Source organism: Lipotes vexillifer, unplaced genomic scaffold (genome assembly GCF_000442215.2).
Source record: "Lipotes vexillifer unplaced genomic scaffold, Lipotes_vexillifer_v1.1 scaffold753, whole genome shotgun sequence".
Lineage (NCBI taxonomy): Eukaryota > Metazoa > Chordata > Mammalia > Artiodactyla > Lipotidae > Lipotes > Lipotes vexillifer.
The window spans coordinates 1,322,310-1,337,230 of NW_006783618.1; the positions used below are offsets into that span (position 1 = coordinate 1,322,310).

At 45.2% G+C, this 14,921-nt stretch overlaps 1 protein-coding gene across 2 annotated transcripts in view; it reads left to right on the forward strand.

Annotated features, from left to right (window-relative positions):
• Positions 1 to 14,327, forward strand: part of JAML (junction adhesion molecule like) — a 25,691-nt gene extending 11,364 nt beyond the window's left edge. The window contains exons 6-11 of one of the 2 annotated variants that reach the window (XM_007456326.1): positions 968 to 1,080; positions 4,647 to 4,884; positions 8,299 to 8,437; positions 10,509 to 10,569; positions 12,029 to 12,112; positions 13,805 to 14,327. In XM_007456326.1, the coding sequence (XP_007456388.1) occupies positions 968 to 1,080; positions 4,647 to 4,884; positions 8,299 to 8,437; positions 10,509 to 10,569; positions 12,029 to 12,112; positions 13,805 to 13,897 (728 nt within the window). In that variant the 3' untranslated portion in view covers positions 13,898 to 14,327. Of the gene's footprint in view, positions 1 to 967; positions 1,081 to 4,646; positions 4,885 to 8,298; positions 8,438 to 10,508; positions 10,618 to 12,028; positions 12,113 to 13,804 lie in introns of both variants that reach the window. The other variant, XM_007456325.1, reaches the window with a different exon arrangement.
• Positions 14,328 to 14,921: the final 594 nt, after the last annotated feature.

Sequence of the window (14,921 nt, forward strand, 5' to 3'; positions counted from 1 at the left end):
GGGATCCTCCCGGACCGGGGCACGAACCCACGTGCCCTGCATCGGCAGGCGGACTCCCAACCACTGCGCCACCCGGGAAGCTCCTGCCTTTCTTTTCTTAACTGACTTTGTGGTCGATTTGTATAGAGCACTACTGAAAAATCAGAAGCGTCTTTCTAATTGTTTTCGTTTTCAGGGACTTCTTGAAATGACTAAAGCAGTAAACATATGATGGGGTCAGCTGCTTATACAAATAAACAGGAGGAAGAGACTATTGGTTGGAAAGCCAGGAGCAGGGGAAGGGGGAGCAGATGGGGAAGTGGGGGCAGGGATTAAAACAGAAAGAAAAGCCAAGAGGAAAACTGTCTGTTGTCTTGGCCTAATTAGCAAGCAGTCCTGTGACCTGTACTCTAGCCAGAATTGTCCTAAGCAAGTCCTAAGACAACTTGCAGAAGAATAAAAGAAGTTGAAGAGAGTTACCCATGATTCAGTTTTTCAGCTATAGGAGAGCCAGTGGATTATTTATAAGAATGAGAGTTATATAACTTTCCACTTCCTGTTTATGTTAAGCAGATGTGGGTATCTAAGTTGGTGAACAGAAAGTGGGGGGCTTCAAGGTTTTCTGTACTTTCTTTTTTACAAGCTTGAAGTGGAGGTGGGGCTTGTGGGAGAGGTTCTAGAAAAGGAGAAGGAGAAAGGAATTAAGAGAACCAGAAAGTGTTTACTGAAGTCAATGGGACCCCAATGTTGGTAGCTAGAGGGTATTGTCTTATCCTTGGGGTATTGTGTGGATTTGAGTGAGAGGCCTCTGAGTACTTTGACCACACAGAATAATCTGGATCATCTGTGGAGGGAAAGTGTGCAGTGTTTGGTGGTGACATTGATTTGACTGTTGAGGATCTTTGGCTAAATATTATCTCTTCTAGAAGTTCTTTGGCTTCTATAGATTATACCTTGAGTTTGACTTGATTTATCATTTTATCCCCAGAGCTCATGGCTCATGTGGGTGATTCGACTCAGATGGGATGTGTTTTCCACAGCACAGAAGAGAAACACATGACCAGGGTAGACTGGATGTTCTCATCAGGAGGGCACACCAAGGTAAGGAGGAGAAACCCTCATTGTGTATGAGAAGCCCCTGGCCGATGCTGTCAGGACAGAGGGGGGAGATCAAGAACCCAGGCACCAGGTGCCATGTGGTGGTGTTGTGAGGGCTTGGGCTTTGGACCTTGGCAAAGCTGGGCCTCTCAGCTCAGCCACTTGGCTGGGCAATTTCAGCTTCCGGTTGGGAAAAATGACTCTAATGAAGATGATGAAGAAGAAGCAGCAGATGCTGCTGCAGCTCAGCTTTTCAGGTTGTCAGGACGCATACAGGAGACACAGCTGGTGTAAAGCACTTGGACGTGACTTGGCCACTGCACTTTAGTTTAATTCCTCTTCTCCCTTCCCCGTTTTGTAGAGTCCGTGGGATAGCAAGGGGGATGATTTTGGTGGCCTAGCCGGGAAAGCAATGGGCTAGGCATAAGCACAGTTGCATTCGTATTCTTTTTTTTAAATTAAAAAAATGTTTTTAATTTTTATTTTTAATTAATTTGTATTGGAGTATAGTTGCTTTACAATGTTGTGTTAGTTTCTACTGTACAGCAAAGTGAATCAGCTATATGTATACATATATCCCCTCTTTTGGGGATTTCCTTCCCATTTAGGTCACCACAGAGCACTGAGTAGAGTTCCTGTGCTATACAGTAGGTGCTCATTAGTTATCTGTTTTATACATAGTATCAAGAGTGTATATATGTCAATCCCAATCTCCCAGTTCATCCCATCCCTCCTTCCCCCTTGGTATCCATGCGTTTGTTCTCTACATCTGTGTCTCTATTTCTGCTTTGCAAATAAGATCGTCTATACCATTTTGCATTCTTATTCTTTTTTTAAAAAAATTATTTATTTAATATATTTATTTTTGGCTGCACTGGGTCTTCGTTGCTGCGCGTGGGCTTTCTCTAATTGCGGCGAGCGGGGTCTACTCTTTGTTGCGGTGTGTGGGCTTCTCACTGAGGTGGCTTCTCTTGTTGCCAAGCACGGGCTCTAGGCGCACGGGCTTCAGTAGTTGTGGCACACGGGCTTCAGTAGTTGTGGCACACGGGCTCAGTAGTTGTGGCACACGGGCTTAGTTGCTCCGCGGCATGTGGGATCTCCCCGGACCAGGGCTCAAACCCGTGTCCCCTGCAATGGCAGGCGGATTCTTAACCACTGCACCACCAGGGAAGCCCTCTTATTCATTATTTGGGTTATTTTTGTGAGTTTTCTTCTGTGCCCCATTGCCCCATTTATGTGATGGAGGGAATTTTCTTTATCTTCATGGGTGCTTCGAATGTTGGGATTAGTATAGGTCCTGGGGGCCAGGTTGAGGAGTATTTCATGGGAACTCTGAAGTAGTAAAGAGCAAGTTAGTTCATTAGACCAGAGTAGATGTCAACTATGGCATATGGTGATATCCTGATGAGTCAAGGTGTGCTGTAAGAGACATCTCAGGTAACTTATTGTTAATAAAAGTTAAGGTACGAAGTTTAGAAAAGATTTAACTTTTATAAATGAAGACATATTCCAGGTCATCCCTACAAAAAGTCATTTATACTCACTTGATTCCTATGTGCTGAGTGGGTCAGAAATGGTGGCATCCAGACGTAGAGAACAAACGTATGGACACCAAGGGGGAAAGTGGTGGGGGGTGGCGGTGGGATGAATTGGGAGATTGGAATTGACATGTATACACTAATATGTATAAAATACATAGCTAATAAGAACCTGCCGTATAAAAAATAAATAAAATAAAATTCAAAAATTCAAAAACAAGCAAACAAAAAAGAAATGGTGGCATCATGGTGGGGTCTGGGGAATTACATGTAGTTCCAGATTCACCTCTGGGAACTCGTCATGCATTTATGTGTCATCCACCAATTGAGACACTACAGAAAATAGGATGAGAGTTGACATTTTGGGCTGTGAATTTGAATCACAAGAGACAAGCCAGGTCTTTTCATTCATGTTTCTGTCTGTATGCCCATTTCCTTTTCTTAAAAGCTTTTAAAAAATAATATTTATGTAACTTTATAAAAAATTCCAACACATTTATTTAACAAGTGTTTTTAAAGCATCTGCTATGCAGTGAATACTCAAAGCTCCTGCCCTGGTGGGGGACTTACAATCAAGATGGAGGGACAGAACCTAGGGGCAGGACAGGAATAAAGACGCAGACATAGAGAATGGACTTGAGGACACGGGGAGGGGGAAGGGTAAGCTGGGACAAAGTGAGAGAGTGGCATGGACATATATACACTACCAAATGTAAAACCGATAGCTAGTGGGAAACAGCCACATAGCACAGGGAGATCAGCTCAGTGCTTTGTGACCACCTAGAGGGGTGGGAGGGAGACACAAGAGGGAAGAGATATGGGGATATATGTATATGTATAGGTGATTCACTTTGTTATGAAGCAGAAACCAACACACCACTGTAAAGCAATTATAGTCCAATAAAGATGTTAAAAAAAAGATGGAGGGATATACATAGTAAAACAATGAAGAAATAAATACATGATATGTCAGGTAATAGTAAGAGCTATGGAGAACAAGAAAGCAGGGTTTTGTGGTTGTTATTTTATGTAGGTGGTCAGGGAGACCTCACCAAAAAGGTAACATTTGAGCAGAGGTCTCAAGGAAGTGAAGGAGGCAACCGTGAATCTGTCTAGGGGGGAAGAGTGTTCCAGGCAAAGGAAGCAGCAAGTGCAAAGGCCCTGAGGCCAGTACTCAAGGAGCAGCAAGGAGACTGGTGTGGTTGGAGTGAAGTGACCCAAGTAGGTGAGGAAAAAGCCAGTAGAAGATGAAATCAGAGAGGAGATGGGGGTGGGGCAGCTCATGGAGGACTTTGTACTTTTAGGAGAAATGGAAGCCTATTAGAGGGTTTTGAGCAGAGGAGTGATACGATTTAACTTATATTTCTAAAGGTTCATCTGCTGAGAATAGACTGTAGTGGGGAGTATAGAGGGATACAAGTTGAGAAGCTCTTGTAGGAATCCAGGTGAGATATGGTGGCTTGGACCAGACTGTGGAAGAGGTGAGAAGTGGCTAGATTTGGGATGTATTTCGAGGGTAGAGGATTTGTTGTGGGACTAGATGTGAGTTGTTCAAGAAATAGAGGAGTTAAGGATGACTGTAAGATTCTTAACCAGACCTTAAGGAAGAAGACGTTGCCATTTACCAAAATGGGATGGATAAGAAGGAACTGGTTTGGGGGAGAATTTTGGAGTTCAGTTTTAGACATGTTTCAGGTGCCTATTGGAAATCCAACTGGATACGTCATAAAAAGTAAAGGTGACTTTTACTTTTTTTACTGGAGAAATGCAAAAAACTGAAAGTCCCTCATTCCCACTTTCCTCATCCCTCTCTTGAGATGGAAGAGTTGTTTGTGGTTTGGTGGCATCCTGCACAACTATGTGCCCGCAGACACGTGTGTCCATGGATTTGTGTTACTTAATACCTCCTGATAATACCTTTACTGTTTCCACACACAGAGTCTGTGAGTCCTGAGAGCTCCCCTTCTCAACCTTCTCGGTGCCCCTCTACCCCAGCCCTTCAATCTCATACGTTTTGCCTTTCCCTTCTAGGAGGAGATTGTGTTGCGCTATTACCCCAAACTCAAGGCAACCATGGGATACCCCCAGAACTGGGGCCGGTTCCAGAACCGTGTAAACCTGGTGGGGGACACTTCCCGCAACGATGGCTCCATTATGCTCCACAGAGTGAAGGAGTCTGATGGAGGAAGCTACACCTGCAGTATCCACCTGGGGAACCTGACAGTCAGGAAAACCACTGTGCTGCACGTGATCCTGAAAGAGCCTCGAAGTATCTAACATTTGGTTGGAGAGGGAGGAGGGACCTCATAGCTGGTAGGCAGGACCAGGGCCAGGACCAGGGTGAGGCTGGAGAGGCTTCTAGGGTGCAAAATTTAAGGAGGCATCACTCTCAGGTGCTGTACTTGCCTGACCCTGATAAGCCCAGCACTTATCAAGCACTTGTACCCTGTACTTGCATGACCTTGAGAGTGATACCTCCTTAAATTTGGTGCCCTATGCACCTTACTTGCCTCACCCTAGTTCTTCCCTGCTGGCAGGTCAAGGAAAAAAAAGCTAATATTGAGTGAACACCACCCCTCTGCCAGACCTCACTCATCATTAGTGTAATATACTAAGTTAAAGGTACAGGAGCTCAGAGATGGATTGGAGTTGCTTTGACTTGGCTTCACGGGAGATGCTCTATGTTCTGTAGTGGAAAGGAAGATGACCCCGAGCTGGTGAGAGACAGCAAAGAACAGAGAGAAAACAGGAAGGGGTCAGAACCAAAAATAGAGGGGTTTTCTGATCAAAGATTCTGTATTCTGGCGAAACACTGTGTATTAAGGCCATTGGTGTGTAGGAGAGTAAAGACTCAATTGTGCTGACTGATAGAGGTTGATAAGTGAGGAGTTCAATAAACCATAACCCAGTTAACAGTCAGGATGTGGCCTGTGGACTTTGCCTTTTGCTAGGGACCCAGGGGTTGTCTGTGGTTGGTTGCGGGCAGGGATAGAGGTGAGCGTGCAACACACTGCAGTACCTCTGGCCAGAGACTTAAGTCTATGGAGGCGCCTTCTTGCCAATAGCAAAGAATCTCAGCTGGAGAGGGAAGCAGACAGATGGCTTTCTTCACTCTCAGAAGTCTTAGCTCCACTTCACAGAGAAAATAGAAGCCATTAACGGGAGCTCATTCAACTTTGGAGCCCTTCCCGCCCACAAACGGACCTACAACAGCTCCCATCGTCATCCCTGCCCTGCCATCCTGACCTCCCTTCCACCCAGGGCTTACCTGAGCCCCTGTGCTCAGGTGGTGCTCTCTCTTCCTTCTCAGGATCCTCACAGCATGGCTCTTTAAGCCCGTACTTTCCAAGGGCTTCTACCACTCAGCACAAACCTACACTCCACTATTCCTCTTACCTGTGTCCTTGTCTCCTTTAGCTCTCATCCTATATCTTTATTTTTCTTGAAACAGCTTTATTGAGATACAACTCACGTACCTTACAATTTACCCATTTAAAGTGTACACCTTGGTGGTTTTTAGTATATTCCGAGTTGTGCAACCTTCCCCACAATACCTTATGTATTTCTTTCTTTACACAGCCAGATAGCTTGCTAAAGGGCTGGACATGGTGTCTCCTATCTCATCTCCTATTAATTGATAGCACACTGCATTCAGGCTTCTGCTTTTACCTCTACTCTAGCGTAGATCACCAATGGTACTCTAATGGCACATCCTTTACCTTCTCTACCTCAGTAGTGTTGAACACCATGTTCTATATACATTCAATATATTCTGTGTTAGATACAACTTTATCTGTCTGCCTATCTATCTATCTATCTCTATGTATTATATGAACTCCACCCAAACAGTCCACAAATACTCAAATACAGCATATCCAAAGCTACCCCTCTCACCTCTCCCCAGCCCATCTCTTCAACCTCAGTTAATGCCACCACCATCTACACAGTTATCCAACTGGATGCCTGGGAGTTGTACTTGATTCTTCCCTTTCCCATAACCCCCAGTCTAACAAGTCAACAAGTCCTGTCATTTCTACTACTGACTTAAAAAAATATATATCTTTATTGGAGTATAACTGCTTTACAATGTTGTGTTAGTTTCTGCTGTACAATAAATTGAATCAGCTACATGTATACATATAACCGCATATACCCTCCCTCTTGAGCCTCCCTCCCACCCTCCCTATCCCACCCCTCTAGGTCATCACAAAGCATTGAGCTGATCTCCCTGTTCTATGCGGCAGCTTCCCACTAGCCATCCATTTTACATTTGGTAGTGTATATATGTCGATGCTACTCTCTCACTTCATCCCAGCTTCCCCTTCCTCCACTGTGTCTTCAAATCTGTTCCCTACGTCTGCGTCTTTATTTCTGCCCTGCCGCTAGGTTCATCATACCTTTTTTTTTTTAGATTCCATATATGTGCATTAGCAACCCGTATTTGCTTTTCTCTTTCTGACTTACTTCACTCTGTATGACAGACTCTAGGTCCATCCACCTCATTACAGATAATTCAGTTTCGTTCCTTTTTATGGCTGTCTACTACTGACTGGATCTGCCTTCTTTCTCATCTGTCACCACCACCTTATTCTGGCTGTCTCATCCCTGTCTTGGACTGTAGGCCTCTAACAAGTCTCTGCTTTCATTCTCAGTCACTACCCCTCATTCTCCATGCAGCTCTGAGTGCCATCTTTCTCAGTAACAAATCTCAACTGCTTAATAATCTCTCAATGTCTTCTCCATTGCCTACGGAAAAAAATCCAAACTCCTCATTGAGATAATCAAGGTCCGGCATGACTTAGATCCTGTTATTTATCCAGCCTCATTCCCCACCACACCGACAAACACAACCTTTGAACCAGACCCATGGAACTCTTGCTAGTTTCTAAAAGCACCATCCTGTCACCTAAAAGCACCTAAGAGCTCCAGACCTTGGGTATAAGGTCCCTACCATCCTTCCCCATACTGTTTGCCAAAAAAACCTTGATGTTTCCTTTAAGACTCAACTTAAACTCTTAAACTTTTGCTGACAAATTCTCAGGTTCTGCTCCCCATAGAATTGGGTACCCTTTTCTCTACGCTGCTCTGTACTCTATATGGACTGCTCTCAAAGCATCTATAAGCAGTCTGTGGTTTTCTGTTTACATTGTCTCTCTCCTTGAAGGCAGGGACCATGCACTATTTGTCTTTGTATCTTCTGTGCCTAGTGATATCTGGCACCCAGGAGGTGTTTGATGTGTATGTTCAGATTGAACTGAGGAAATGAGTGAAGGGTGCCATAAGGGTGGAAGTGCTTTCCTTTGTATCATGACTATGGGGCTGAGTGTTGTAGATCAGGCTCTAACATGTCTGTTATTTCTGTCATTTGGTAAACCACATTTTAAGATAGAATTATTAATGTGAAAGGAAACTCTACTGTAGGTGAGGTGATATTCTCTTTTCCCACCGACCTTAGTCTACATTTTAACGGTAAGCGGGGGCGGGTGTGTGTGTGTGTGTGTGTCAGCGGACTTTGGTTCTCAATCTAATGGGGACAGCTGGAGTCCTAGTGTTTCAACATGGAGTGGAGTCTCACCTTCTCCCACTTCTGACGTGGCTGTTGCTACTTGGTCTAGAACTGGTGAGGCTCCCAGCTCTTTTCTGGAATATTGAGGCCCTGTCATTACTTTTCTCCTTTCCCAAGCATCGCTGACCTCAGTAACCCTCAGACCTGAGACCCTGGGCGGTAATCAGCTGGTGATCATTGTGGGGATTATCTGCACCACTATCCTGCTGCTTCCTGTTCTGATATTGATTGTGAAGAGGACCTATGGGAATAAGAGGTACAGGGCTGCTCCCATCTCTTGGGCTGGGGGGCTGGAGATGCTTCTAGCCTGAAGTGGAAGAGAGTGATAAGGCTCTAAGTGTGCCATTTTCACAGAAGGGGGTGTTTTAAACCAGAATCACCTGTGGTTACCACATTAGACGTCATCGTATAGTAACCCCACCCCCTTTGCTCACTGTTATCCTGAAAGGCCTTACACATTCCCACACCATCCTCATTTTACAAAGATTACAAAGACTTACAAATCTTGGTCCAAGTAGAGCACAATTAAGAGTATAAATCTTATGCAAGAACCATAATGGTGCTATTCAATGCCTGAGAGAAACGATTTTTGAATTATCCACAGTATGTATATACTTCGTAGAGAAGCTCAGATTTTGAGGGTTGTCAGTGGCTTTATCTGAAGGACCACATTTTAATTATGAGAAGCCACTTTTGAATGAATGGCCTCAGGTCCTAAATTATTTATTGTTGAAATGTGTTTTTAAAGGCTTGAAATTCTCCCAGTACCTCAGAAATACACCGATGCTCTGGGCACGGGCACTAGTGTGTCACTGGCTGTTGGCAGGCTCATATCCTTCCGTTTATCCAACTATTGATGAACTATGTTGCTAGGGCAAATGGACTCTCTTTTTGAAATAGTGTCAATGGGCAAGAACCCCCATTAAGACTGAGTAGTGCTGACTTTTGGGACTCCTTTCCCCATGGGACATGTATTATCCAGAAACTGCTTTTGCCTGCTAGGTTTGCCCTTGACTCCCCAGGGGCTCTCTGACTTGGTTTTGAACTTGAAGGTCTTTGCTTTGGGCATGTGGACAGCACTGAACCGAGAGTTAGACAACCTGGCTTCCCTATCAGCTCACTGCCCTGCTCTGGGCCTCAGTTTCCCTCAGAATGAAGAGCAGCATTCCCATGTCTGTCTACTAGTTTATTCTAAAGAAATAGTTGGACGGATGTGCCGAGACTTGTGCATAAACGTGGTTGCTGTAGCAAAGATTATAATTAAAAACTGAAATCATTCTCAGTGCCTGTCAGAAAGGTAATGATTCAAAGAATTGGCATTCCATTCAATGAAATGCCGCATGGCTCTGTATGTAATGATGGAGAAAGATGTCCGAGGAGTAGTATTATACAATATATAGTATGATCTCATTTTAATAAAAAAGCACATTATATAATTCTCTCTCCAGCAGCATATATACTAAATATATTTTGTGTGAGTATACTTATGCTTGCATTGAGTGAGGTTTGGAAGGATAATTCTAAAATATTAATAGTGCTATTTGGGATAAAAGAAAATGTGGGTCCTAGGAGGGTAGGGGGTTTTTACTGGAACATCGACTTCAGACTGTCTACATTTCTGTATTATTTGAGTTATTTTACAATCAGAGCATACAACTTTATAATCAGAAAATATGATTAAAATATTTCTACTCTGAGACAAAAAAATATACATTCCTTTCTAGCTTTAACCCTGGTTGTTGTTGTTGTTATTTTTCTTTTTCCGCTCCACCTTAGGCCAAAATAGGAAAAAAAGGAAGCCTATTTAGTGGCAAATGCAGAAGCCAGATGGTCAAGCGATCAAAGGCCAAGGGCAGGGAAGGGGCCAGAGCTCCCAGCCCTGGGTGTTTGAGGGGATAATTCTGCTTGGCCTCCTCCCTGGAAGAAAGAAGCCGGAAGCCTTTGAACTGGTGTCTCGCTGAGCTTTTGCTGCTCCCTGCTGGCTCAGCTGCATCTCCCCAGTCCTCGGAACTGTTAAAATCAAATCCCATGGCCCCTCTCTATTAATTCACTTAAAATTGTTATGGGCAGAAAACTTGTTAGTGTGACAATAGAGAGGTTGAAGGTGTCGTTCAGCCTAAACTATCTCCAGATGCCTTTCTGCTCTCGGTGAAAGAGATGCATCTCTCAGGTCTCAAGCGGAGCTGGGTAGCGTGGGCTGTAGGTGTCTGGGAGTAGTTCCTAACCTGGGGTCTCTCTCTTCATAAAACTCTGTGTGGTCTCATGTTGTCACCCTTGAACATACGGTGCTGGCTGGGTAATTCCACGTGCTTTTCATGCCTTTGCAGTTCAGTAACTTCCACGACCTTGGTCAAAAGCCTGGAGAACACAAAGAAGGCAAATCCAGAGGTAAGAGAAGAACTCTGCCATTTTGCTGCTGTGCTCAGTGAGGGCAAGGCGGAGACTGCTCCAGGATCCAGGTGGTGTGAACTGTGTCTCACTCCTCGTTATGTCTCGGCGCATCCAGTGCCTGGCACAGAGCAGCGGCTCAGGAAATCTCCATCACTGCAATGAGTCCCTGGGAGAGTGAGTGGCGTGGGGCGGACAGGGCCAGTCCAGCAGCCCAGTACATCCTTGGAGGGCCCTGGGAAAGTCCCAGTTCAAGCCCAGCTCTGCCACCTCCCTGAGCCTCAGTTTTCTCATCAGTAAAATGAGTTTAAGGACAAACATATTTGCCCCGTTGTAAGGTTCAAATAACATGATGGTAGGCAAGTGCTTTGTAATCGATGAGGCACTGTATCAATATAAAGGATGATTATGATCCATTCCAGAGTTAAGTGAAGGAGTTAACTGTTCAGATTAAATATTCGGGGACCTTTACAAAGAGAGGCTCAAGAACTTTTTCAACCATATTAGTTGTGATAAATAATTGCTACCAGGGACTGAGAAATGGATTAGTTTCCTTGAACTCTTTTTTTCCCCTTTTGTTCTTTCTTTTCTTCCCTCCTCCTTCCCTTCTTCCCCCTCCCTCCCTCTTTTCTTCCCCCCTTCCTTCCTTCCTCCCTCCCTCCATCTCTCTCTCTTTCTCTCGCTCTCTTTCTTTCCTTTGAAAAATTCCTCTTATCATATTTACTTTTCCATCTTTTGGGCTGTTTGTGACCCAAGAGTAGGATTTTCTCACAACATAGTGCAGGGGACTCCGGAAGTCCAAGGCTTTGTCAATGGATGATGTCACTTCTCCAAAGAGTGACGGGAATGGGAATCACGAAGTACCTCTGACCTCACAGATGTGAAGGTCAGTGAGGGCTGTTCCTGGCATATAAACCCTCTGGAAGAGATGATGACAGTTAGCTGCTGATGAATGCCGTCCTGCCATGACTCTAATTAGGAGGAAATAATCACAAAGTACAAATAACTTGGCAAGATAAGAATTTTCTGCTGCTACCTCAATGCCCATCCAAACAAAGATGTTTGATTTTTTTTTTTTTTTGGCCACGCCATGCAGCACGTGGGATCTTAGTTCCCTGACCAGGGAGCGAACCCGTGCCCCCTGCATTAGGAGCGTGCAGTCTTAACCACTGGACCGCCAGTGAAGTCCCAGATGTTTGACTTTTGAACCAAAGAATTTGGTTCTTAAGATAGTGCTCTTTGCTGATGAGCTAATTTTCTTAATTTCCAGGAAGTCTGAGGACTGGATTATCGTGACCTATGATAATTCTCTAGCTCTTAGTAACCCTCTGACCTACTGATTTTTGTGGTTGATGCCCTGGAGAACCCCTGTCCCCTTGAAGAGTGGTAGATAGCCTTTTCTCTGGCATGTAAGACTTGTTGAGTTTTAGGAATATTTACATGATTTTCTCCCCTCTAGAAACATATCTACTCCTCAATAACCATGCAAGAGGTGACTGATGAAGAATCAAGTGGGAAGTCAGAGGCCACCTACATGACCATGGTGAGGAATATACTGGGTCCAGCCAAGCCAGGCATCTGGAGGCAGGAAAAGGAGCTGGGAAGGATATGGCAAACTCATGGGGGATGCACATTGCTAGGTCCCCTGGGGAGGCCACTTTGCTGAGGGCAGAGATTTTTCTAGGTGGTAGGAAAGGGTGAGAAGCTGAAGCTCTGCTGGGTAGAAAAGTAATATCAAACTTGTCCTTATACCCAATTTCGAGTGTTATGAGTATCTCTAGGGCTGGAGAGGATTGATTTTAGAGGCAAAAGGAAGTGCCTTCATGAGGGTAGGCAAGATCTCTGCCTCATCAGTACAATACTGGTTTAACACAGCATAGTAAAGAGGGGGCTGTAAGATCCTTGCACAAGCATCGTGTCACAAGGGATTGTTTTCCTTCCTTTCAAAAGGTGCCTTCCAACTCTTAGATTTTTAAATTCTATGACTTATTATACCTTGACATAATCTAATTGCCAGCAAGGCTTCATGCTGAATTTCATGTAATAATACAGAGTCTGATTCCTACTTTCTCTTTGCTCAACTCTCCAGGGAAGTCCAGCACCTAGAAAAGACACTGGCTGTGTATTGAGTAGGGGTAAGGACAAAAGGACTGAGCTGTCGAGGGATATGATGCTATTTGTAGACTAACGATAGGCACCCCAGCCGTGGAGGGAGCCGTGTTCTGCTGGGTTCAGGAAGGCTGGCCTCCTCTGTTTATAGGATGATGGCTTGTGTTTGTTCCTGTCACACCAGCGCTAAGGACATATGACTTCCAGATGATTACAGCAGAGAAAGGTTCTGCCAGGGAAGTGTGAGGTCAGAGCCCTTGGCCTGGCTCCACCAAGGGAAACATAAGCTCCCCTCTGAAGTTGAATATAGTCATTCCCCTCCCCCCATCCTTCTCCTGTTATAGCCATGTGGTGCTACAGTAACTGCCAGAACCTCATCCTAGAGACCTGCTGATACAGCTGCACAGTGGCTGCTGCTGAGTGTGTCAGCCACCTGGGTGGTACTGTTTGCAGATAGTCTGTGGGGCAGAGATGACGGAGGAGGGAAAGCCAGCTTCAAAGCCAGCTTCCCCATGTTCACTGCCAGGTGCTTGCGATTTCAACTTTGCAGAAAATGGCACCGCTGTCCCCTTGAAACGGTTTCAATAAAGCGAGTGTGATGAGAGGCCAGGGCCACAAACTCAAAGCCCTTCAGGGGTTGTCAAGTTATCTTAAAACACTATGTACCAAATTAAACAAGCCCGTGGGTGAATTCTGGCCTGCGTACCACTTGTTTGAGACCTCAGGTAGGGAGGTGTTATCTGAAAGAGAGCAGGGTAACAAAGAACCTTTGCTTCTTGATTAAATTTACTTAAATGAAGGGGGCACCATGCCGTGTTCCCTTTCTGAGGCTGTATAGCACAATGGTTAAGATCACAGGCTTTGGAGTTGGACATACCAGGGTCCAAATCTTTACCCTGACTTAGAAGCTAGCTCAATCTTAGGCAGGTAACTTAGCTTCTCTGAACTTCAGTTTCCTAATCCTTAATGGGAATAATAAAACCTATCTCTCGGGTGGTGAGGATCAAATGAGATAGTGCATGTGAAATTCAGAATTGGGCCAGACAGATGGAAAGAGCTCAATAAATGGTAACTATTATGATTGAAATGTTTCTTACAAATGTGCTTTGTTTCTCTCTCCCCACAGCACCCAGTTTGGCCTTCTCTGAGGTCAGCACCAACTAGCCCATCTGACAAAAAGTCAGATGGGGGAATGCCAAGGACAGAGCAAGCCTTTTGAAAAGAAGGGGGAGTTCCCTTTGCCCTTGGCCGTGGCACAGACTCTCTTTCCCTGGCCGTGACACAGACTCTCGTTCCCTTGTGTCCTGAGTCCATGTCAGACCCCCTGCCCTCCAAGTCCTCCTCCGGCCTCATTGCTTGGGCAAAGGGCTGAAGATGGAGGGCTTGAAGCTTGGCAGAGAGACGGGACAGCTCTGGGGGAACAGGCCCTGATTAGGGGGAGCATGGACTTGGTCCCTCTGGAGAGGGACACTGGCCCTGGGGACCCTGACTGAGCTGCCCCAGTGGCCGCAAGCATCCCATCAGGTCAGACCCTCTGCTTGGACGGTGCTCTTTGTGGATGGTTACAGGGAAGAATCACAGAGATAAAAAGCAACCCAAATGATTTCTTTGGCCAATTATCCCTAAATAAATGCAGTCTGTGGAAATCATCCTGTGTTTCTACCCTGGCTGAGGGGCAAGTGGAGTCTTGGTGAGGAATCTATGGTCTGGAACTCCTGAAACAATTGAAGTGACTGGAGGAAAGCCGTGCTGTGACTTACACACTGGGCACTGGTTTGAGGCCTGGGAAAGTTTTGAGGGGGTGAATGGGGTTGGAAGTGGGGTATGAATGCAGCTCTTTGATTTAACGCAGTGCTTCTTGATTCTGGCTGGGTATCAGAGTGGCTGGTGGCTCTTTGCTGGGCTCCACCAGAGGTGTTCTGGTTTGGAATTCATGGGTGGAGCTGGGGCACTTGCCTTTTACAAAAGTGACGCTCATGTGTCGCCAAAGTGGACAGCCACTGGTTTAACTCTTGGTCTGAAATGTGAGGCTCCCTTACCTTTAGGTTGCTATTGTAAGATTTAATGAGGTTAGTTTTTAAAATCCTTTGGTTCTGAACTCCTGTTTCTCGTCTGGGCCCAGCTCAGATCTCCTCATCTTTATTCCCACAGGGCCTTCCCCATTCTCTGCATCCCACTTTTCCCTCTTAGCCATTCAGGGCCTGGGTAAAGAGCAGGTCTTTTGTGGGTCTCTGATTTCTGAT